General features: G+C 43.6%; 1 protein-coding gene and 1 long non-coding RNA gene across 7 annotated transcripts in view; one reads left to right on the forward strand and one right to left on the reverse strand.

Moving 5' to 3' along the window:
* TP73 (tumor protein p73) overlaps nucleotides 1-26,339 on the reverse strand; it is a 154,860-nt gene that overhangs the window by 69,861 nt on the left and 58,660 nt on the right. For 5 of the 6 annotated variants that reach the window (XM_066607369.1, XM_066607368.1, XM_066607367.1 and 2 more), the window contains exons 2-3: nucleotides 21,964-22,059; nucleotides 19,024-19,147 (exon numbers count right to left, since the gene is read on the reverse strand). In XM_066607369.1, coding sequence (XP_066463466.1) covers nucleotides 19,024-19,147; nucleotides 21,964-22,059 — 220 coding nt within the window. Of the gene's footprint in view, nucleotides 1-5,337; nucleotides 5,402-19,023; nucleotides 19,148-21,963; nucleotides 22,060-26,339 lie in introns of those variants that run through there. The other variant, XM_066607370.1, reaches the window with a different exon arrangement.
* Nucleotides 5,482-19,681, forward strand: LOC136632460 (uncharacterized). The gene is made up of 3 exons (XR_010793168.1): nucleotides 5,482-5,576; nucleotides 12,147-12,234; nucleotides 18,939-19,681. It is a non-coding gene; the product is annotated as an uncharacterized lncRNA (long non-coding RNA).

Consider the following 26,339-nt stretch of genomic DNA (forward strand, 5'->3'; position numbering starts at 1 on the left):
CAAGTCTGAGCTGTGGGCAGATGTAACAGGGTAAAAAATAGCTCGTGTTTTATATGTAAATATTAAACAAAGAAAAACAAATAATTAGTAACGTGTATGCTTTTCTAAAGCTTATTTATTATAAAATTTATTTCAAAAATAGCAGGCGTCTCATGGACTCCAAATTTAGCAGGAAAACAACCCCAAACATACAACGTCATTAAAAACCTATCTTCACTGTAAGGAAGACCAAGGAGTCCTGGAAGTGATTATATGTCCCCCACAGAGCCTGATCTCATCATCCAGTCTGACTTGGATTACATGAAGAGAAAGAAGGATTTGAGCAAGTCTACATCCACAGGGGATAGTTCTCCAGGATGTTTAGCACAAGCTCCCTGCTGAGTTACTTCAAAAACTGTGTGCAAGTGTACCGAGAAGAACGGATGCTGTTTTAAAGGCAAAGAGTAGTCACTCCAAATATTGATTTGATTTAGATTTCTCTTTTGTTCCTTCACTTAATAGTTTTTTTGTCAATTAATAAAACATTAACACTTCTATTTTTGAAAGCATTCTTACTTTGCAGCATTTATTTCTACACCTGGCTAAAACTTTGCCAATATACTCTGTCGTATCTTTTTTAATAATTAAAATAAAAAATGAGTTCCATTTTAAATGTTTTGTTGTTATTCAGTTTGTTAAAATGGTCTTCTAATACTAATAACAAGTATAATAATGAGGGACAGCAATAATGAATTGCTTGATTTCTTATGAAGCAGATTACTGCATTCTTTACTTTTCAAAACTCAAATGATAATAAGTTCCCAAAAATTCTAAAACTTTTTATAAGCTCCTAAAATGGAACCACCATTTCTTAAGGACAGACGAATATTGCTTTATTAGACAAAAGTTTAAAAAAATAGCCTGAAAAATAAATCAGATCCTTAGTTCAATGCATATAATATCTGAAGACTGAACTACTCTATAGAACACAACTCAAATGAGTCTCAGCACGGCAATGATTTACCGTGACTGTAATTTTATATCCCCATCACTATTAAGACTTTGAGGTTCTATCTTGATAAATTGGGTGAAAATGTACTTCTAGTTTGGGTAATTCATATTACATGGTTCTACTATCATGAAATCAGTAAGACTGCAACGGAAACAAGCAAATACAAAGCTCATTATCAGGTAAAGTACATAGTTGAGCACATTTCTGAACTCCACTTAATTTCACGACTGTCAGACTATATCGTTCCCAAAAGAAGCCCCTTCTTTCCTAATCTCACGCATGGAAGACTCTAAATGGCAACAGGTGTGAAAAGCACACTGTACAATGAGACAGACACTTGTGGTTGGCTCAAACGCATTTTGCCATTTTCTAAAATTAGTTTTTTTTAAATATGCAGGTCAACAACCAAATTAACCTACCGTATATGGCTGCATGGGGTCACCTATATACAGCATCTTAGTCTTCCTGGAATACAAATGCAGAAGGCAAATGTCCCAGCAGAGTAGTCATGAGGTCAGTAGGATGCAATGGAGACTAGGTAAGAAATGCAACATGTAGACAGTGCACAGGTATACGGCACCGTGCATATGTCCTGGAGGATGCTGTGGTACATGGAAGCAGTTTGTTAGTTTTTTCTTTTTTTTCTTCATCTCCCTTGGTTCTGTCAACTAGCTGCATCCAACAACAAACTTGAGTCCACCCCCTTTCCTCATGACTATTCATTAAACCACCAGGCAGGCCCAGGCTTGCCCAGTGTTGTATTGGACTATACTATGTACCCAGAGAGGGGGGGAAAGACGGGTCTACATTTTTAATACTACGGAAAGCAATGCATTTTAAGTCTGTAAAGCTGGATTCTGCATGCCAGTAGGTTAGACGTAATACAAATCAAACTACAACTGAAACACAAATGTGTTATCCATGGTATACAAACTAGGTATTAATGATAGAAGGTTTGGGACTTGTTTACTTGTCTCCATCGTTAAGGAAACATCAATAGGTCTCATCTCCAAGCCAAGATTATGGGGACACAAAGTCTAACTTCATAACATATGAAAGCTGTTGGCTAATTCTCTGGGTTAACAGGTATTAATCCGTTGACATTCTTCATTTGCTAAGGCATTAACCTGCTTTGGTACAGTATAAAGACAAATAAAATGCTTGTATCAATGCGGAAATGCCTTGTAGTTTTTTTTCTTCAAAAATTCTACAGATTGATTTTTGAACTAGGCGGAGAGTCACTTCCGAATATAACAGGTGGGGAGAAACTCCACCCCAAGCTTACATCAGGTGTGAATGTAGTTAACCCTGACATTCAAACCCCCCACCTTTTACTACACTCAAGAAGCCAACATACGAGTAGCCGTTTGGACCCTTCTACACGGAACAATTATTGTATTGTTAAAAAAATGTGTTGGATCATACAAAGTTGAATGATAATCGTTCAGTGTAAACATGGCCAGTGATTGAATGATAGTTCGTTCATGCATTGTTCACCATTCATTTTATGCTGGCATAAAAGTCATTGTTAAGTCATTTGAAAGTCGTTCCATGTAAAAAGCCATCGTTCGGTTGTTCCCATTCCCTGGCGCAGTCACCCGAAAGACGAATGATTGAATGAACGAGCGAATGATGAAAAAATGTAAATGATTATGTGCACGTGTAATTAGACGGCATTTTAAAGCGAACGACTCATCGATCACTCGATCCATGTAAAAGGACCCTTTGGTGTATTCCTTACACTGCTGATCTGCTTTAGCTATCCTTGTGCTGACCAGGATATGGAGGGAACAGAGTGGTCACCATGGAATTGTTTCACTCGGCCGGGCGAAAAACTGCTCTATTGTTAGTGACTACAGAATTTCCTCCATATCATAGGAAGATAGCGAGAAAGCCAAAGCAAATAAATAATATGGGGATCCAAACAAATCGCTCCCAATATTTGAGCCCATGGCGCCCTGTGAGTATGGGGAGAAGGATATTGTTTACTGCAGTCATACATTTTTCGGATTTGAGTGGAGTAGGGGTTTAAGTCTAACTCCACAGATATCACCATGATCCTCTATTCTAGAATAGTGATATAGTGCTCAACTTGGTTCTTAGCTTGGGGCCAACATAATACTAACTCTGGAGTCCTATATTAGTACTGCTGTGACATCTTGGTGCCATTAGTACAGTATCTGTATCTGTCACCAGCTTGTAAGCCAAGAGACATATTTGTTTGTGGAGCCAGAGGTTAGGAATGCTCCCCTGAGATATTATTTGGGTTCATGATGTGGACGTCTTTGCATCCCTCCTGGCCTGATTATTCTGAAGAATGATTTCATGATCAGCCTCCAAGGAGCATTATATTGGTCTGCCTCATGCCCGTAAAAGTAAATTCTTCCTCTGTTGGATCCTTCACCGTTTCACCCAAGGAGGAGGACAGGGCAGATCATAACACTACTCTATGCAGGCAGAGGCATAGCAAAAGGGGCAGCTGGGGCACTTGCCAGGCACTGTCAGGTAGGGATGTGGAAGGAGGTGCAGGACATGATACTTGCTTTTCTCCTCACCTCCTCACTCATCTACCCTGTTTCACCGAAAATAAAACAGGGACTTATATTAACTTTTGCTCCAAAAGAAGCCCTAGAGCTTATTTTCAGGGCATGTCTTATTTTGATGACAGCAGGACTACTCGATATGTGTGTGAGAGCCCGGCACTTCTAACCCTTATTGTCGTTCACACGAGCTCTCAGACCTTTGTTATTGGCTTTGTTACTGCGTACTCTGAGCAGTAAAAACACTGACTAAGCCTTCGGCAGCCAACATAGGATCACGTCATGGTTACAGGTGCCATAAATCCCGCCTCCACAAAGCGATGGCTGTTATTGGTCCTTAGAGAGCTGCATTGATTGCCTGAGCCGTGGACTGCAGGAACCACGCCAGGGTTCTGGAGGCATATTATCAAATTCTGCAACACTTCTGCCCTAACAACCAATCAGGTTGAATCAGCCAACCCAAACAACCAATCAGGTTGCTGAAATTGTGAATCAGAACCAGTCTAGTTGCTGGAATTGCTAAATAGGGCAGAGGTGTTGCAGAAATTGATAATATGCGTTCTGGAGAGTAGTAGGAAGGATCTGAACCAAGTTTACTAGGTAAGGGACTTGGATAACCTGCGTGAAAAGCAATGTAAAAATGCAGTAATTTAGTTTTTACAGCCTTTTTTCACGCACCTAAAGCATTCCTATTGACTTTTTATGAACTGTAACCAAGGCTTATTTTCAGGGAAGGGCTTGTATTTCATGCCTCACCGAAAATCCTGAAAAATCATGCTAAGGCGAAGGCAACGGGGTATCTGATAAATTTTTTACTCTTTGGCAGCCATGGGTTGAGTTTATGTCCTCTGCGGAGTTTGAGACCCTGTTTTCCTAATGTATGATCTCTTGGAAGGAAGGAGCCTGTGATGATATTGGGTCCGGATCAAGAACATGTTTTGGATACATTCTGGTGTAGTGCTACTCATCGTCCACCTCTCCTCTTGCGTCTTATCCTTTCCCACGGTCCCACGTAATACCCCTTTGTCTAAACCCTACATAAATGTCTATCCCTCCTTCCCTTACATTACTTTCTAATTCACTTCCTATATTTGAATTATTTTCCCCCTCTGTTCCCTCAGTAATAACCAGTGAGTTTTGAGGTCTTTTATCTTACATATAAATATTTTTTTACGAAAAAAACGTATCTTTTGTTTGTGTAGAGACACACCTGCAAAGACATAACTTACTTGTATCGGTTTACCTGAATACAATAGAGGGCTAGACAGATGATAAGTTAAGCTTAAACTTGCTTTGATGGCATATCATACTCTGTCCTGCAGGATGTGGAAGTTATAACGGTTTAGCCATTATGTATGCTACTTATTATATTTTTGAGGTCCTGCGAGGCTTGGTATGTTTGTTTGTCTGTTTCATGAAAAACCTTCATAAAAAGATTGGACAATGAATCATACTAGGGCTTATTTTCAGGGTAGGTTTTATTTTAGGGGAAACGGGGTATCTGTACTGCACAAGGTTACAGCAGCTGGGGGCCATTGTAACTTGATCCAGACATCAGCTATCAGGACAGACAGAATAGGGAGAGAGAGAGGGAGTGCAGACAGCAGGTAGCAGGTCCAGCCTGCTCCTCTCTACTGGTGGGATGAGACCGCTCTACAGGAGATACAAATATATGTAATGGGTGTAACTATGTGCGCGCATGCATTTAACATGTGCAATGTTTGAGTTTAAAGGGTTTATTTGAGAAGGTTTTTGTCTTTTAAATGGCTCAGTGTGCAGTCGCAGTATAAAAGAAGATAAACTTACATTCCCCGCTCCTTGTCACTTTTGTTCTGCATGCACCCTCTGGGTGTGGAGCAAAGATGTCACAGCACCAAGTCATGTGACTCCTGCAGCTAAACTCCAGCTGAAGGGAGCTGATAAGTCACTGCAGCAGTCACATGGCCCTGGTGTTGGTGATGTCATCGGCAGCTCCCTGAACTCTAAAGTGAAGATAAGCAGGGACCAGGCGAATGGGAAATGAAAGCGATGAGAGAGCAGGGAAGGTGAATGTGTTCTTCTTTTTAATGTTACAGCTTACACAGAGCCAGAAGTGTTATAGAAGGCATCGTCCCATTGATTTCAATAGAAGTGAAGCCTTCTAATACACTTCTGGCTCTGACCACGGATGTGGACGTCTAACCCTGCTGCACTGACAGTGGGCTGGAGGATCAGCTGATTGGCAGAGATCCTGAGCTCCAAACCCCCTGCCAATCAACAATTGATGACTTATTTTGAGGTAGGTCATCAAGAGTAAATGACCGGAATACCCCTTAAATTCAGCAACTCATTTGTATTGTACAATACCTGCAATAAAGTACATGTTAGACTTCTTGCATTATGTTCTGTCATCCAGTGTTTGTTTCATCTCAGATTTCCATCTTCTATGCCGATAACTGTATAGAGACAGAAACCTGGACGGCGGACAGAACCATAGTGCTCCGTATAGGAGACGGAGATGGGACTTTTCTATCTAACTAAAAAGACTAACAGGCACGGAGATCAGGTGAAACGGAGACCAAAGAGGTCAACACTGAACCAGGTCTCTGTCTCTATGCTATTCTCTGCATTGAAGACGGAAAGCTAAGATAGAACCGATGCTGGATGGCAGAACACAATGTAAAAGAAGCCTTAGCTTTAGAAAAGCTTTCCTTGTTGCCGATAGCAACCAATCACTCTGCAGCTTTTGTTTCTTAAGAGCATTAAAAGAAGTGACAGTTGCAGAGTGATTGGCTGCTATCGGCAACAATGACAGCGTTTTCTTATTAGACATTTTCATATATCTCCCCACAATGTGAACGGAGGATTTGATAAACCCATTTGCATCTATGAAACATGAGTGATAACTAACCAGCCCCACTTGGCATTGTGCAGACTGGAGAACTGTTTGCACTGTCTTTGAAGCTTTCTTAAATCCCTCATATGGCGTCACAGTAAAAATGTCACAGCTGAGGGTGTTATAAAGCTACCATCAAAGGCTTGGCTTGGCCTATAATTAGTATTTCACCCTCCATCTGATCCTTCTGCATTACTTTTGCTGGTACTAGCAACAAAAGCCTTCCAGGAGTTAGGAAGCGGAGCGGTGAGAGGGGCTGCTCCAGTTACACGCCAGGCGAGGTCCCAACACCCTCACAACAGGAGGCTGGAACCGACATGTGGCCAAGTATGCTTGCTAATGTAGTCAAATCGGTCTTATTTATGTTATGGAACGCTTAAAAATATACAAAAAGGGGCAGATTGTTGCCAGCAGCGTTTACATTATATTTAGGTTGTGGTTATCCTAAGTGCCATTATTAATGCTCCCTAAATAGGGAGGGTCATCTAACTTTCTCCGGATCAGTGGAAATTCTGCTCAATTATACAGCCTTATATCTCTCGGTCACGTTATGCTGCATAAGTGGATTTGCTGGGTGCCATCTGGCATGGGTACCCCTGCAGCTCCCATGGGTGATAGTACACAGCTGGTATAGAATCAGGAATAGCATTTAATACCCTGTGGTTAAGCCTGCTTCACATGCACAGATTTTTCCTGAGCAGTTTGATTGCACCAAAAAAATGCAGCATGCTCCACTTTCCTGTGCATTTGCAAGAGTCCCCATAGAAGTCAATGGGGATGTGCAAATACACATTGTGCAAGGAGATTCGTGCAACACTGCATAACTATGCAGGAAAAATAACACATCTAGAACTCATTAGACGACTTAGCGATTTCAATCGGTGCCTATTTTTTGTCGTGAGCAAATGCACATACTTTGCACACAGAACAGGTAAAGGGAGTAGTCCAGCATGGGATAAAAACTCTCAAAATACAGATTAAGGGCCTATGTATACGGCTGTAAGCAGTTCACGTGCACTTGCTGGCGCCGTTAAAAAGAGCGGCAAGGAGGCGGGTGCATATGCGCCAAGGCTGCAATGCTGTGGGGCCTGGGGAGACATTCCCCCTTCTCTCCCCGGGTCAGCTCCTCTCTATGGCAATTTGCAATCGTAGGGGGCGGGGCAGAGCTAAGCTCTCACCCCTTCCCCTTGTCTGCAGCCAACAATAGGAGTGGGCGGAGCTTAGCTCCAGTCCCTCCCATTGCAAACAGCGGCAAGGGGCAGAGAGGAGAAGAGAAGGGGTAAACTGCTAAACTCCCTCCCACCTCCCTTTTCTGGCAGCTAGCACAGGCTCCTATAGCAGTCTATCCAGCTGCCGTCATCGGCGTGAAAGCACCCGGTTGGGCACTTCTACGCCGTGGTAAACGCCCTTGTGAACTGATGCATTGTAAACGCCCGTGTGAATAAGCCCAGACATAGAGGAACAAGAAGCATGTACCGTCATGCCTGAAACATGTAAGACAGCACATGCTGCTTGTTCTTCTATGTCTGGATCTTTCAATTAAGAGAGAGTTTTTATCTTACGCTGGACCTACTCCCTTTTTCTGTGCATCTGTTGTGGTTACCAACCAGTCCTTGCATGGGAGTGTTTGCAGAGTAGTTGCTTTCTGGTTTGCATTTCTCCTGTGTACAGAAAAAGTACAGTAAAGTACACAGATGCGCACTCAAAAAAGCATTGTTCATTCAATACCATACATAACCTGCAATACAGGGTGGCAATGTTTTTTAAAGACAGCAGCCCCATTGCTCTGTCTGTTTAATCTTTTTAGGACCAAGCACTATAAGTTCACGGCACTTGGTCCTGGGCTTTAAACCCAGCCAATTGTAAAAATATGGCGTGGGTTTAAAGCTCCTGCTTCTGCAATCAAGCAGGAGCATGTTGGGTTGCCAGCTGTTAGTCACAGCTGATAACCCAGAGAAGAAGGCAGGAGGGGTTTTAAATAGAGATGAGCGAGCATACTCGCTAAGGGCAATTACTCGAGCGAGCATTGCCCTTAGCGAGTACCTGCCTGCTCGAGAGAAAAGGTTCGGGTGCCGGCGCGGGGGAGCGGTGAGTAGTGGCAGTCAGCAGGAGGGAGTGGGGGGGGAGAGAGGCAGAGAGAGATCTCCCCTCCGTTCCTCCCCGCTCTCCCCCGCAGCTCCCTGCCCGCCGCCGCCGGCACCCAAACCTTTTCTCTCGAGCGGGCAGGTACTCCCTAAGGGCAATGCTCGCTCGAGCAATTGCCCTTAGCGAGTATGCTCGCTCATCACTAGTTTGAACCCTTTCTGCCTTCTCCTTTCCCGAGAACACAGCGTTCAATGAGTGCTGTATACTAAAAAGTGAATGTATATACTAAAAAGTGAGCTGACAGTCACGTGACCACCAGGATTCCCTACTACAGCACAGATACAAGGACATCTATGTCAATTATGATGTCATATAACACCTCTGGGGGACATTCACATGTTGTTTTTTTATTTGACACTTTCCCACTGTAGCTGGGGCATCCATAGGAGCCCCAGTTACAGGGAAAACATCCCCTGTAGTGACATTAGTCACTGGCAGAGCTGGCCAGGGTCTGCTAGGATAAAAAGAATAGTTACATAAATAAGTAAAATAAAATTACAGAATAAAATTAAAATATATAATAAGAAAGATAAAAGCCCAAAGCCGACCGCAACCAAAACCGTCGCCGTATGCGCCCTATAATCCAAAACCATACACATTATATATCTAAACGTCCAAAACAAAATGAGGAACACGTTCCCATACTTTATTATAGCATATATATTAATTAAAAAATAAAACTATCAAATGTAAAAGAAAAAAAAATCATTTTTTTTTAGCTTTTTGTCCCTAATAAAACTAAAAAAACATTTTAAAAAAGTCAGTAAAAAAGATATTAAAAATATCGCCCTATATGTCACGGAAGAAAAACTGCAGCAAAAATAATTTTGGCAGCTGAAGGAAAATAAACAGGGCAGTTAAACCACCATATGGGTAAAATCCCTAAAAAGGGTCTGGTCGTTAAGGTACAAAACAGCCTGGTCCTTAATGGGTTAATCAAATTACTTCAATAGGGAAAATGTGTTTATATGCTACTTCTCATTTTTTGGAAAGCGGCTCACATTAAATTCTTAGAATTAAATTGGAAAAGAAAAATGCAATGAACGTGTTCACATTCAACTCCCAGCAAGTCCGTGCGGAGCCACATCACAGAGCGGGTCTCATTCTAGTGTGATGAGATATGGCTGTACAGGTGAGGGTGCCAGCTCTGCGTGTTACGGCACAAACTTCTCTCAAGTATTCTGGAATTACTGTGGAAATCTCTGCAAACAGTCTTCATGCTCGGACAAAGGCCTGCCCTGCTTCTAACTCCCTCTAAGGTAAAGAAGAAACCCAGCTAAACAGGAGCCCTTCAGTACTCCTCTATCAGGCTGCTACAAACTCTATGTAGCCATCATATCCGATTCTTGGAAAGCAGGGTAACAACAAGTATGGCTGCCATCACTGCTTCCACATTATTTCTCATCCAGCTTGCCTATATTCCAGAATGGCAAATCTGTCTGGTCATTATCACATATGGATTAGAGGATGTAATACTATGTTTCTAGACACATTTGTCATCCAAGAGCCTCGGAAAGGTGGATAAGAACAAATGTTGTAGCTGTTACAGTGGCCATATTAGCATCCACCCAACTTTCCCAGGAGCAGATTAATTTTTTAATAAACTTAAAACAAAACAAGAGAAAGATTCAATTAAGAAAACGTATTTGTTTGGTGATTTTTTTTTTAGAATTAAAGGGGAAGTCCAATTGCAAGCTCTTGATGGCCTATCTTTAGAATAAACCATGATTAATAGACTGACCAGGATCCTCGCTGATCAGCTGTTCTCTGGGCCAGTGTACTCATTCACTGGGCTTATTTCTGAAGTAAGCAGACAGCTCTGTTCCCATTGCAGTGGCCAAGCTTGGTATTACAGACCACTCATTTCAATGGGAACTTTACCTGTAAAACCAAGGCTTGCAACTGCAGAGGCAACGGAGCTGTCAAATAGGTAACCAATATTTTGCAACTTGGCAACCCCTTTAAATAACTCATCCCAAACAGGAGAAAATGAAGCAAATCGAGCAATGTCACTCATTTCTAGTTGCGATTGTGTAATTTAAGATGTAATTTAGCCCTAGTTTAAAGATTATTGATTAAAAAAAGGAATGAGATAAATAATGATGATCATACGCATGTAGTACCCAGTAGCAGCCTTTAGGGGTAGTCTGTGTCTTGTGTACTATAGTTCAGGAAGGGTATAATTTCTACTCAAGGAGAGCACCTAGAAGGTGTGTGACAATATACCTAGGAGGTGAGTGAGGGGACTTATATGGCCATTCATACTGCTCTGGGTAATAATGCAAATAAGGAAGATGGAACAATACCTCTGCAGCGCCACCTACTGGGAGTCAAGTCAATGTTAGACTCTTTATACAAGCCTTAGAACAATAACTAGGAATTGAAAACCAAGCCAGAATCCATACACAGACAGCTTTTTTGGGGGGTTGCGCCTCATCAATGTGCAGTAGGTTGTTGACTTGGCTACTGAGAGGCCTGTGATGTAGGCTTGGTTTTCATTCCCAGTCATTGTTATAAGGCTTGTGTAAAGAGTCAACATTGACTTGCAGGAATGCTGCCTTGCAATAGGTGGCGCTGCAGAGGTATTGTTCCATCTCACTAGCCAAGCCAGAAACCTACTGCACACTAATGAGGGGCAAAAACCCTGAAACAACTGTTTGTGTTTGGAATCTGGCTTGGCTTTCAATTCCCAATCATTGTTATAAGGCTTGTCTAAAGAGTCTGCAATTGACTTGCAGGAATACTGCCTTCCAATAGGTGGCGCTGCAGAGGCATTATTCCATCTTCCTTATTTGTGTATTGTAGGTAACGCGACACAGCAACAAGAATACAAGAGGAACCAGTTGGATCATTATCTCTTATTAACTATTATTAAATATGATAAAAACACCGTCAGTACTGCACTAAAATTGTATTATAAAATGCGGAATAATTCATATCCTACGCTATTCCAGATGGTGCAAACATCTTCCAAAGTGTAAAGAGGTTATCTGGTTTCAGAACAAAAAGAAATAAAAAGAGCTGCACGTTATGCAACAGAAAAACACAACTCATCTGTTCAATCCCGTTGCCATCCAGCCTGGATGCTCTATTAGTCCCTGTCCGTCTTCGCTTATAAGCTGCCAGCAGCTAATAGTAGCCTCAGCAGGCAGGTGCCGTACTACTGGCATCAGCCCTCAGTGTTGAGCTATGATGCCAGTTAATATGAAATGGGTCGCAGTTATGGAATCTGACGCTGTTTCTGGAGTGGTCGTACCCCAGTTCAGCTGCACAAGCAATGCTTTACTGAATGGACTATAAGGAATAATATAGCAACAGCATGCAACAGTATTATTTGGATACAATGAAAACAGTTTACTAAGGTTTGATTAACACGATAACTCAATCCGTACCCTACGACTAGGGGGGCCTTAATATTGTGCACGTAATATAGAATTATCACAGTCCATAAATGGCTTACCCTGGCCAGGGGCAAATAGCTCCACAGATGCGGTTTGAAAATGTTTCTAGGTACATTTACACAAACAGGGATTCTGTAGGATCAGGTGTATGATTACCAAATTCTACCAAACTGGTGATAATGATATATTTGCAGGTTGAAATACAGAAAGTAACTGAAAAAAAAAACCAGCTGTGTACGAGGCTTAAAACTGGGTGAGGAACAGACAAACTCTGCTATAAAGGTGAGGTTATGAAAGACAGTTTTATGTCATAGTTTATACCATAGCTTTGACAAAGAAACAAGTTCAAGTGACTCAACTATGCATGAGAACATAGGATCTGGGGTGCAAAAAAGTGGCCACGTGCTCTGGACTGTTGATTCAGAACTTGAAATATTTGATTCTAACAGAAGGCAGTTTGTTCACTGAAGGGCTGAAGAGCCTACAATAATGAGTGAGGCAGCAGGGAAGCGTGCAGCTTCCTTGTAATTTTGGGGCTGCATTTCAAGCAAATGGAGTTGGAGATTTGGTCAGTTTTACTGGTGTCCTCAATGCTGAGAAACACAGGCAGATACTTCTCCATCATGCAGCACCATCAGGGAGGCATCTGTTTGTCTGCAAATTTATTCTGCAGCAAGACAACAACCCCAAACATCCAGCCAATGTCATTAACAACTATATCCACTGTAAAGAAGAACAAGGAGTCCTGGAAGTGATGATATGGCCTCACAGAGCCCTGATCCCAACATCATTCAGTCTGTCTCGGATTACATGAAGAGACAGAGGGATTTAAGCAAGCCTACATCCACAGAAGATCTGTGCTTTATTCTCAAAGATGCTTGGAACAACCTTCCTGCTGAGTCCTTTCAAAAACTGTGTGCAAGTGTCTTAGAAAAACTGATGCTGTTTTGAGATGAGCGTGCGTACTCGCTAAGGCAAATTACTCAAGTGAGTATTGCCATTTTCCAGTACATGCCTGCTCATGCCAAAAGATTCGGGGACCGGCGAGGGTGAGCGGTGAGTTGCGGGAGTGAGCATGGGGGAGCAGGGGGGAGAGAGACCTCCCCCCTGTTCCTCCCTGCTCTCCCCCGCCGCCCCCCGACCGCCCCCGAATCTTTCGACACGAGCAGACATGTACTCGAAAATGACAATACTTGCTCGAGTAATTTGCCTAAGCAAGTACGCTCGCTCATGTCTAATGCTGTTTTAAAGGTAAAGGATGGTCACACCAAAGATTGATTTGATTTCGATTTCTCTTTTGCATTTTGTTAATTGACAACAATTAAATATTGACACTTCTATTTTTTAAAGCATTCTTACTTTGCAGCATTTTTTCACACCTGCTTAAAACCTTTGCAAAGTTCTGTATATACATATGAAGTACAGCAATCATATACATAGATATATAAACTATCCTACCAAAAGTAATTGGACACCTGAGCAAAGATCAAAAGTAGTATTTAATTACCTGTGTTCATAGTTAGTGAGGCCTCGCAGAAAGTTTGGATCTAGAAAATGTGCACTTCACTGGAAAATCTAACCGATCAGTGTGGATATTTCACTGGCAAAAACTCTGAATTACTGAAGTCCATGCACTGATTGGCTGTCTAGTAGCGCCTCTCTACAGTACAGTATAGTACTGCATGGCTGTCTAGTAGCGCCTCTCTACAGTACAGTATAGTACTACATGGCTGTCTAATATCGCCTCTCTACAGTACAGTATAGTACTACATGGCTGTCTAGTAGCGCCTCTCTACAGTACAGTATAGTACTACATAGCTGTCTAATATCGCCTCTCTACAGTACAGTATAGTACTACATGGCTGTCTAGTAGCGCCTCTCTACAGTACAGTATAGTACTACATGGCTGTCTGGTAGCGCCTCTCTACAGTACAGTATAGCATAACATGGCTGTCTAGTAGCTCCTCTCTACAGTACAGTGTAGTACTACATGACAGTCTAGTAACGCCTCTCTACAGTACAGTATAGCACTACATGGCTGTCTAGTAGCGCCTCTCTACACTACAGTATTGCATAACATGGCTGTCTACTAACACCTCTTTACAGTAAAGTATAGTTCTACATGGCTGTCTAGTAGCACCTCCCTACAGTACAGTATAGTACTACATGGCTATCTAGTAGAACCTCTCTACAGTACAGTAGAGTACTACATGACTGTCTAGTAGCGCCTCTCTAAAGTACAGTATAGTACTACATGGCAGCCTAGTAGCACCTCTCTACAGTACAGTATAGTACTACATGGCTGTCTAGTAGCGCCTCTCTACAGTACAGTATAGTACTACATGGCTGTCTAGTAGCGCCTCTCTACAGTACAGTATAGTACTACATGGCTGTCTAGTAGCGCCTCTCTACAGTACAGTATAGTACTGCATGGTTGTCTAGTAGCGCCTCTCTACAGTACAGTGTAGTACTACATGGCTGTCTAGCAGCGCCTCTCTACAGTACAGTATAGTACTACATGGCTGTCTAGTAGCGCCTCTACAGTACAGTATAGCACTACATGGCTGTCTAGTAGCGCCTCTCTACAGTACAGTATAGTACTACATAGCTGTCTAATATCGCCTCTCTACAGTACAGTATAGTACTACATGGCTGTCTAGTAGTGCCTCTCTACAGTACAGTACTACATGGCTGTCTAGTAGCGCCTCTTTACAGTAGAGTATAGTACTACATAGCTGTCTAGTAGTGCCTCTCTAGAGTACAGTATAGTACTACATGACAGTCTAGTAGCGCCTCTCTACAGTACAGTGTAGTACTACATGGCTGTCTAGTAGCACCTCTCTACAGTACAATGTAGTACTACATGGCTGTCTAGTAGCACCTCTCTACAGTACAGTATAGTACTACATGGCTGTCTAGTAGCAGCTCTCTACAGTATAATGTAGTACTACATGGCTGTCTAGTAGCACCTCTCTGCAGTACCGTATAGCATAACATGGCTGTCTAGTAGCGCCTCTCTACAGTACAGTATGGTACTGCAAGGCTGTCTAGTAGCGCCTCTCTACAGTACAGTATAGTACTACATGGCTGTCTAGTAGCGCCTCTCTACAGTACCGTATAGCATAACATGGCTGTCTAGTAGCGCCTCTCTACAGTACAGTATGGTACTGCAAGGCTGTCTAGTAGCGCCTCTCTACAGTACAGTATAGTACTACATGGCTGTCTAGTAGCGCCTCTCTACAGTACAGTGTAGTACTACATGGCTGTTTAGTAGTGCCTCTCTACAGTACAGTATAGCACTGCATGGCTGTCTAGTAGCGCCTCTCTACAGTACAGTGTAGTACTACATGGCTGTCTAGTAGCGCCTCTCTACAATACAGTATAGTACTACATGGCTGTCTAGTAGCGCCTCTTTACAGTACAGTATAGTACTGCATGGCTGTCTAGTAGCGCCTCTCTACAGTACAGTATAGCACTGCATGGCTGTCTAGTAGCGCCTCTCTACAGTACAGTGTAGTACTACATGGCTGTCTGGTAGCACCTCTCTACAGTACAGTGTAGTAGTACATGGCTGTCTAGTAGGACCTCTCTACAGTACAGTGTAGTACTACATGGCTGTCTAGTAGCGCCTCTCTACAGTACAGTGTAGTACTACATGGCTGTCTAGTAGCGCCTCTCTACGGTACAGTGTAGTACTACATGGCTGTCTAGTAGCGCCTCTCTACAGTACAGTGTAGTACTACATGGCTGTCTAGTAGTGCTTCTCTACAGTACAGTATGGTACTGCATGGCTGTCTAGTAGCGCCTCTCTACAGTACAGTGTAGTACTACATGGCTGTCTAGTAGCGCCTCTCTACAGTACAGTGTAGTACTACATGGCTGTCTAGTAGCGCCTCTACAGTACAATATAGTACTGCATGGCTGTCTAGTAGTGCCTCTGTACAGGACAGTATGGTACTGCAAGGCTGTCTAGTAGCGCCTCTCTACAGTACAGTATAGTACTACATGGCTGTCTAGTAGCGCCTCTCTACAGTACAGTATAGTACTACATGGCTGTCTAGTAGCGCATCTCTACAGTACAGTGTAGTACTACATGGCTGTCTAGTAGCGCCTCTCTACAGTACAGTGTAGTACTACATGGCTGTCTAGTAGCACCTCTCTACAGTACAGTGTAGTACTACATGGCTGTCTAGTAGCGCCTCTCTACAGTACAGTATAGTACTGCATGGCTGTCTAGTAGCGCCTCTCTACAGTACAGTGTAGTACTACATGGCTGTCTAGTAGCGCATCTCTACAGTACAGTGTAGTACTACATGGCTGTCTAGTAGCGCCTCTCTACAGTACAGTGTAGTACTACATGGCTGTCTGGTAGCACCTCTCTACAGTACAGTGTAGTAGTACATGGCTGTCTAATAGCACCTCTCTACAGTACAGTGTAGTACTACATGGCTGTCTAGTAGCGCCTCTCTACGGTACAGTGTAGTACTACATGGCTGTCTAGTAGCGCCTCTCTACAGTACAGTGTAGTACTACATGACTGTCTAGTATCGCCTCTCTACGGTACAGTGTAGTACTACATGGCTGTCTAGTAGCGCCTCTCTACAGTACAGTATAGTACTACATGGCTGTCTAGTAGCGCCTCTCTACAGTACCGTATAGCATAACATGGCTGTCTAGTAGCGCCTCTCTACAGTACAGTATGGTACTGCAAGGCTGTCTAGTAGCGCCTCTCTACTGTACAGTATAGTACTACATGGCTGTCTAGTAGCGCCTATACAGTACAATATAGTACTGCATGGCTGTCTAGTAGCGCCTCTGTACAGTACAGTATGGTACTGCAAGGCTGTCTAGTAGCGCCTCTCTACAGTACAGTATAGTACTACATGGCTGTCTAGTAGCGCCTCTCTACAGTACAGTATAGTACTACATGGCTGTCTAGTAGTGCCTCTCTACAGTACAGTATAGTACTACATGGCTGTCTAGTAGCGCCTCTCTACAGTACAGTATAGTACTACATGGCTGTCTTGTAACGCCTCTCTACGGTACAGTGTAGTACTACATGGCTGTCTAGTAGCTCCTCTCTACAGTACAATGTAGTACTACATGGCTGTCTAGTAGCGCCTCTCTACAGTACAGTATAGTACTACATAGCTGTCTAGTAGCACCTCTCTACAGTACAGTGTAGTACTACATGGCTGTCTAGTAGCGCCTCTCTACAGTACAGTGTAGTACTACATGGCTGTTTAGTAGTGCCTCTCTACAGTACAGTATAGCACTGCATGGCTGTCTAGTAGCGCCTCTCTACAGTACAGTATAGTACTACATGGCTGTCTAGTAGCGCCTCTTTACAGTACAGTATAGTACTGCATGGCTGTCTAGTAGCGCCTCTCTACAGTACAGTATAGCACTGCATGGCTGTCTAGTAGCGCCTCTCTACAGTACAGTATAGTACTACATGGCTGTCTAGCAGCGCCTCTCTACAGTACAGTATAGTACTACATGGCTGTCTAGCAGCGCCTCTCTACAGTACAGTATAGTACTACATGGCTGTCTAGTAGCCCCTCTCTACAGTACAGTGTAGTACTACATGGCTGTCTAGTAGCGCCTCTCTACAGTACAGTGTAGTACTACATGGCTGTCTATTAGCGCCTCTCTACAGTACAGTATAGTACTACATGGCTGTCTAGTAACGCCTCTCTACAGTACAGTGTAGTACTACATGGCTGTCTAGTAGCGCTTCTCTACAGTACAGTGTAGTACTACATGGCTGTCTAGTAGCGCCTCTCTACAGTACAGTATAGTACTGCATGGCTGTCTAGTAGCGCCTCTCTACAGTACAGTGTAGTACTACATGGCTGTCTAGTAGCGCATCTCTACAGTACAGTGTAGTACTACATGGCTGTCTAGTAGCGCCTCTCTACAGTACAGTGTAGTACTACATGGCTGTCTAGTAGCACCTCTCTACAGTACAGTGTAGTAGTACATGGCTGTCTAGTAGCGCCTCTCTACAGTACAGTATAGTACTGCATGGCTGTCTAGTAGCGCCTCTCTACAGTACAGTGTAGTACTACATGGCTGTCTAGTAGCGCATCTCTACAGTACAGTGTAGTACTACATGGCTGTCTAGTAGCGCCTCTCTACAGTACAGTGTAGTACTACATGGCTGTCTGGTAGCACCTCTCTACAGTACAGTGTAGTAGTACATGGCTGTCTAGTAGCACCTCTCTACAGTACAGTATAGTACTACATGGCTGTCTAGTAGCGCCTCTCTACGGTACAGTGTAGTACTACATGGCTGTCTAGTAGCGCCTCTCTACAGTACAGTGTAGTACTACATGGCTGTCTAGTAGCGCCTCTCTACGGTACAGTGTAGTACTACATGGCTGTCTAGTAGCGCCTCTCTACGGTACAGTGTAGTACTACATGGCTGTCTAGTAGCACCTCTCTACAGTACAGTGTAGTACTACATGGCTGTCTAGTAGCACCTCCCTACAGTACAGTATAGTACTACATGGCTGTCTAGTAGCGCCTCTCTACAGTACAGTGTAGTACTACATGGCTGTCTAGTAGCGCCTCTCTACAGTACAGTGTAGTACTACATGGCTGTCTATTAGCGCCTCTCTACAGTACAGTGTAGTACTACATGGCTGTCTAGTAGCGCCTCTCTACAGTACAGTATAGTACTACATGGCTGTCTAGTAGCGCCTCCCTACAGTACAGTATAGTACTACATGGCTGTCTAGTAGCGCCTCTCTACAGTACAGTGTAGTACTACATGGCTGTCTAGTAGCGCCTCTCTACAGTACAGTGTAGTACTACATGTTCTGTACTGCCCTTTATCTGGACCAGGATGAGCTGTGTCATCTTTCTGGTACATGATTTATAGCTTGCAGGACGTCTTTCTGACTCTCCTTTGTAAGGATGGCTTTATCTGTATTAATTGTCTGCTTCATTTTATTTCATCTTCATTTTGTATTTTTTTTCAGGTTTTCCATAAAGTTATGGTCTCAAGTTAGAATGGCTTCAACATGCATTAGTCATCCTGGAACTATTGTCCTGCTGCACACTCACCATGATGGACTCATTCATGTTCCTCATCTGATAGGCATTCATGTTCACTTCGGACTGATTGGAAACCTCCGAGTTGTTTGAGTGACTTGACTGAGGCAGATCGAAATAATTACTGTCAGGTTCCCTGATAGACAGAAGAAGTGAAACATGAGTTCCCAACTGACATGTCATTATAATGCTACAGGTCACAGCAGGTGTGACACTACAAGTCCCATCATCCCCTGACAGTTGATGCAATACAAATTGAAGAGCCTCAATATACTTTTATAACATTTTTATTCTGGTTATGCTCCCCAGAGGCATAATATTCTCCCGGAGTACCAATTTTTCTAGGCTGAATACCTCAGAGTACGGCCGCTTTCACACGGGCGACAAAATCGCGCAGTTTTCTCGCGATGCCACAGTGTTACAAATTGCATGTATGTGAAGCCCGTGCTTTCCAATGGGTTTCTTCACATTAGTGATGTTTTGTAGGCTGTTACATTGCAAGAAAAAAAAAATCATGTCATGCTCTATACCGCCGCGAATTCGATGTTTTGTAGCCCATGTTTCCCTATAGAGCCTTCCTTTGTGTTGCATCGCATCTCTACGGAATCACAGTTTTCGTGCGGTATGATGCAACTTTTACAGTAGGAAGTCCTACTGTTTTCCCTAAAATAAGCCCTAGCTACTTAAAAAAAAAAACTAAACAATACATCACCTAACAGGTGCTGTCCGCTCCGCCGCACTTCTCCACCAGCAGTTCCGTCGCACTTGTTTGTAGTCTTCAGCTGCTGCTTCCTGGTCAGGAGGTTCATAAATCCCCCCTCTAGGAAGCGCTGGCTCTAATTGAATTGAATGCCTGTGATTGGTTCATCAAGCACCGCAGTGATTGTTTCTCGAGCGCCGTGGCTCAGCCAATCAGAGCCAGCGGTTTTTGGAAGCTGGATTTATGAACCCCCTGATCAGGAAGAGGCGGCTGAAGGCTACAAACAAGTCCGGCAGAGTGGACAGCGCCTGATAGGTAATATATTGTTTTGTTGTTGTTTTTTTTAATGTAGCTAGGGCTTATTTTGGGGCTAATATTTCAAGCCCCCCTTCCACCCCACCCAAAAACATTCCTGGAAAAAGAGCGCTACAAAGTCACGATATTGCCGCAAGAAAATGCAGCGATATTGCACAGAACACAGTTGCAATATATTGTGGCAATTTTCTCGTGGCGATATCGCTGTTGCAGTTGAGAAATTCGCACATTTTTGCGTTGCAGGATGCACAAATCTCTCAAGACTATGAACCCCATTCTTTTGAACGGGGTCTAATACAGAGGCGTAACTTGAAGCTCCTGGGCCCCAATGCAAAACCTGTAACAGGGCTGCCAACTATAATGCTTTATTCATAGTACTGGGCTCCCTATATGGAGAAGAGAGGCCTTATGGGCCCCCTAAGGGTCCTGAGCCCGGGTGTACCGCCTCCCCTATAGTTACACCAGTGGCCTAATGCATGAGTGACATGTCCTATCTTTGGTTGTTTCCTCGGAACACATTGCCCATTGTTTTCAGTGGAACCAGAGAACACATTGCACACGTGTGATGTGCACGCAAGTGCGATGCAAGGTCTCCCATTGAAAACAATGAAAAACACTTGACAATCCTCCCGAGCGTCTGAGAACTGCGTCATAGGATCACAACCTCATCAAAGTGATGGGAGGCCTTTTTTTTCTTTTACAGAAAAACACCTCGAATCCGATGGTAGATCGCACGTGCACGAGAGCGGACTAAGTTTTACAGCCCGATATTGCGCTTGGCTATGTGTAGGAAGCCTTAAGGTACGTAAAGCCCCATTGAAATACATGGAGGCTCAGTACAGAGTTTTTAGCGGGCTTTTTAAACGCCAACTAAACGCAGTTAAAAAAACACCTGTGTGAGAGCAGCCTTACTCTGCAAAGTAGGAAAAAATGCTTCTGTTGCTAAGTGGAAACTGTCAGCAAGCTGCTGCTGGTGTATCTGATGTCCTGGTTGAATCTGATATCGGGAGGTCTCGCCATGACTGGGCATAGGATCTGCTTGACTCACTGATGCGCCTTCCTGCAGCCCTGATAACACATGAATACCCACCCCAAATATTAGGTTTTCATAGATGAAACACTACTTGGGTATTGCTGTGTTAATCAGCATCAAGCTTTTGGCTGCCCAAGGCATTTACACATAAATTAGACTAAAATTAAGCCATAATAAAGAGCATCTGCAGCAGCTACAGTATTCTGCATGTTGACGGTTTCCATTCTCTAGTGCATGGGGTAAACATGAAGTTCGGTTAGTGAAAATAGCAGAAAGGCAATTTTCGATTATTTAAAAAAAAATCCCCTATTTTATATTTGCCAGAGCGGGAATGTAAATCAGAGGTGGAATTTCACATTAACAATGCAATACCAGAGCGTTGGGTGCCAAATTCAACTCTGCTACATGTGTGTATTCAATAACATTGCTAGGGGGAGCCATTGCAGTACAGTACAGAGATATCTGCTGTCATGACGGGACACTGGATAACTGGATTGCAGATTTCTAAATCATAGTAGTCACAGTACAGTATACCATAGGTGGGCACAGCGGTCGTGCCATGATGTGCCGCACAAGTAGCGCTACATGAGTGAAGGGACTGCCCATCTGTGGGAAGACTAGTCATCAACCAAGCAGAAGTTACAGCCGGAGATGTGACTTGTAGCTCCTGGGATGCAATGCACGATTTGTAACAAGGCGCCCACCTAGCAAGTGCCATTTATAGTAGTGAGTCTCCTTATTTGCCAGAGAAGTCCCGGCGCCCCATCAGACACCAAGGCCTGATGCAACTGTTACCTTCAAACCCCTTATAGGAAAGCACCTGTTAGTATCTGAATCCTATGCTTTCCTACATCAGCAACAAACTTGTACAAAGACATAGCAACATGCCACTGCTGGGACTTACAGGGTACTCCAGAGGTGCTCAAATGTCGTCCCTTCATCAGCAGGGGAAGAATTAGACATCTTCACCGAGGGGGAATCAGACAAAGGATATATTACTCTGTGAAAGACAGTTACATGGATTACAGATTGCACTGGAAACGTTATATTGCATCAGATCCAACAGCAACGCAACTCAAATTATTGTTTAGTATTGTTGATTGGCAATTATTGTTGCAAGGCCTAAGTGCAAAAAGAGAAGACAAATATATGAAATAAAAGGTCAGACAGACAGAGATAGATATTAGATAAGTAGATAGATACCGAAAATAAACCCTAGCTAGATTTTTGGGGAGGCTTGAAATATAAGCCCTACCCTAAAAATAAGGCCTAGCTACACTAGGCTTGGTCCAAGTGCATCCTGCTCCTCTTCATAGCTCCAGAGCGGGTGCTTCTCACAGTCATTGGTTGGCTGAGCAGTAGTCAAGGAACCAATCAACAGCCATCTCATTGTAGAGGTGGGATTTATGAACAACCAGGAAGTGATGTTGTACGAGCACCGAGGACTGCAGGAAGCGCATGCCGGAGCTATGAAGAAGAGTGGGAGGAACCTGGACCGAGCCTGCTAGGCAAGTATAATAAGACATCCCCTGAAAATAAGACCTAGTGCCTCTTTGGAGGCAAAAATTATCTACCGTATTTTCGGGGAAACACGGTAGATAGATATGACAGTAAGTGTTCAATTTCCCCACAGCACCACCACAGGGAAAATGAAGCATTATTCAGTGCCTAGTGAAACAAAAAGAATAACCATGTAATATAAAAAAGTGTTGGGTCGTCCAAAGGCAGAGACAGTGTTTGCAGTCACTCTTTGCTCTAGCTAAATTTTAAACTGGGCTACAACTAACCACCCTATGTGATAACAATATAGTATATAAAAACCTTAGTGGAGCACAATTACATCACTAATAAGTTATTGTGATTTCACATGTAGTGCAACTGTTCTCTTAAAGGGGTTATGCCAAAATTGCAAGTTATCCCTTATCCACAGGATAGGGGATAACTTGATTGGTGGAGGGGGGGGGGGTCTCACTGCTAAGACACCCGCCGATCTCGAGATCAGGGGTCCCTGCCCTCCCTACTGTAGAATTACTGTACCCACCACAGTGAGGAGGAGACTGAATGGCATAATAGTCACGAAAGCGCACTAGTACCCCATTCCCTGTCAATGAAACTGCTGAGATATCCAAGCAGCACCCGCTGGGTTCTTCCATCAGCCCCAACCAGTACTCCATTCACAGTGATCTCACTATCGGGGGAGAAGCGATCCCCACAACAACGGTCAGAGCAGGGCATGGGTGTCTTCTTCTGGGATTAGCGGGGGTCTCAGTGGTGTGACCCCACCAATTACCACGTTATTCCCTATCCTGTGAATAGGCGATAACTTGTAATTCTGGTACAACCCCTTTAAGGAACATTTTAGCGGGCCCACAGACTGGCCACAAGGAGTGAATCTCGGGAGGAGACAACAGGACTGTGTGTTACAGGAGCTGCGTAGTGCTGCTGTAGGAGAATTGAACACTTGGGGTATATCCACATGGGGTGGATTTACTGAGGATTTTCTGCGTGGACATTTCGCACAGAATATCCGCAGCATTCACAATAGCAGAAAAATGTATGAGACTTTCAAAATTTTATCTGTGGAAATTGACTGCAGTGCAGAATTCAAATCTGCAGCATATCAATTATAGAACTGGATTTTCATTGGGGATTCTACCTTTTCAAATGAAATGTGGTGCTTTTTTAATGTGGGCTAATTCTGCATAAAAACGCAGCAAATAGTGTGATTTTACATCCGGATTTTGAGCTGTGGGCTCTGCAGTAAATCTGCCTCATGTGGACATACCCTTACTGCCAGGTTGTTCAGCAAATTACAGATGATCACTGGGAATGCCATAAGTAAAACATCATGTGATCTACTTATTTTCAGTGGTGGTGCTTCTAAAAAGTGATTATCTAAAGCATACAACTATATAAAAACAAGTAATAACTTTGTATAGCTGTATAAACTGCCAGCATAACCAGTAAGATTACAGTATGAAATGTTCAAAAAGCATCAGCAATAGTTTACTGAAAGACCAAGGTGCATGCAACATTGATGTCTTGAAACAACTTTCTTGCCGTCACAAATCCCAAATATCACGAATCCATTCCAAATTTTAGCAGGGGAGTCATGTAAGTCAGTTCATCTCTCCCAAGTGCAACCAGGATCACTCTTATATAGCACATTAAAAGGGAATTCGCCAATAGGCTCATGCTGCTCTATGTGAACGCCCATGTACCAGTGCCAGGAAGCCCGATTCCATGAATATACTTTATTAGGTATTTTTCTTTAAATCAGCTGAGTTTCCAGCAATATGCAGTCCTCGATATTCAAGAACTGTACAGGCAACTAGTCTCCGGTGCAACATGCCAAAAGATCCATGTTATCTCGGTAACCAGGGTGTGGTATAAATTGCAGGATGGTGCTTGGCCCCTGGCAGAGAGGGGCCAAATGTCCAAGGGCAAAATTGAATTACTAAAACCGCGCAGGTCTCCCGCATGTGTGATCCGTGCCCATAGGGAATCATTGGACACCCGCAGGTAATTAAATACCTGCAAATGTCATTTTTCCCTGGCGCGCAAATCGCATGCGCAGGAAACCACCTGCGGTTTTCCCGCACAGACGGCTCCCGCGGCTTCCATTTAAGCCTATGAAAGCCGTCAGGTCCGTGCCGCGAACCGTGGGAAAGCAGGAGTTCAAAAAAAAAAGTGTGCACAGCGCATGCACGTGGTACACTGCCAGCGTGCTGAGCACATCCACCGGGCCGAATAAAGAAGATCCGGCCACGACGGAGGGGAGACCAGCAGCGTCCGGAGAGGTAACCATAATCAATTTTCTGGCCTCATGTCTGCGGGAAAGGAGGGACCCGATGCGGGATTCTGCATGGAGAATCCGCAGGCCCAAATTTCCCCATGTACCTGAAGCCAGAGAGTGAGTCAGGTCAGAGGTAGAGAGAGTCTACAGCATGTGCCACCCCAGCACCCAGGAAAAATCCAAATACCACAAAAAAGTCAGTAAGAGGTGATGGATGTGAGCTCTGTTGCTTGTTGTAGTGATGAGATAGGGCTAGGGAACCGGAAGGAGGAGCGGTTAGCTTTAGCAGCAGACAAGACAGTGACCGAGTGTCTGTTTGTGAGCTGGGAAGATGACGTGGATGCTGGGGTCCCCTTGAAGGACTCTGTAATCTGAGCTACAGGTAGGCCCCTGACCCCCCAGAGACTACAATACACATTAGCCTATCCCAATTGTGGGACGGAGGACATAGCACAAGTATCACAGGGCTATGGACACCATTGCAATGATTGTTTATTGTTCATTTGCTTCCTTAATAAAAAAAAATGAAGCAACTTTCGTAACAGTCTTCATAAAGAGGCTGTGCAATGATTAAAAGTTATCCCCTAACCATATGTGCAGCTACCCTCACCTAAGGACTCCGAAGCACCATTCTTTGGCCCCCACCAATCTGAAAGTTATCCCTAAGCTGTGGATAGGGGATAGTTTTTAATCATGGCTTAACCTCTTTAAATATATTCTACCATTTTATTGCTGTTCAGCCTGTGTAACTCCTTCACATAGCTGACTGTCCTGCTGCTTCTGACATAGATCCATAGTGGCTGGCTGTGTTGACTCACTGCTCTACCCCTCTTTTATCTAAATGTAAGAAATAGCAGCAGGGAGGAGTAGGAGGTTGTACATGGAAAATCCATGTGGAGATGGAAGAAAAGCATCCAACTCTTAAGAGAGGGCAGATCACATAGACTCTAGTGTATCACAGTATAGCTAGAGAGGAAAGACATGAAATGAAATCTGTGAGCAGTGGTGGTGAATTACAAAAGCTGTGCATAAGTGTAAAGAGAGAGGCCAACGCACATGACTGCTGAATAGAAGTCAATTCTATGGGTCCCTTTACAAATTATTTATCATTTGAACGATCGATGTCAGAATTCGCTTGGGCAGCCTGTTTATACAGGCAGATACATTGTTGGTTCATTCAAACAAGAAATCATTCACTCATTCACACTGGCTGTATAAGTGAATGAGAACGACTGAATGATTAGTATTTAACCCTTTCTAATCCAATGTCGGACCTGCCCCGACATTATCATTTCCCTCCACAGCTCCGATGTCGGGACAGGCCCGACACTGCAGTGCAGGAGTGCATCTGCACCCTATCATCAGACACATCGGGTACAGATGCACTCCTGCACTGATCCTCATCAAGGATCCCCGAGGAGAAGGCAGAAAGGGTTTTTAACCCTTTCTGCCTTCTCCTTTACACATTACATAGCGCTCAATTA

The sequence above is a fragment of the Eleutherodactylus coqui genome, chromosome 6 (genome assembly GCF_035609145.1).
Source record: "Eleutherodactylus coqui strain aEleCoq1 chromosome 6, aEleCoq1.hap1, whole genome shotgun sequence".
Taxonomy (NCBI): Eukaryota; Metazoa; Chordata; class Amphibia; order Anura; family Eleutherodactylidae; genus Eleutherodactylus; species Eleutherodactylus coqui.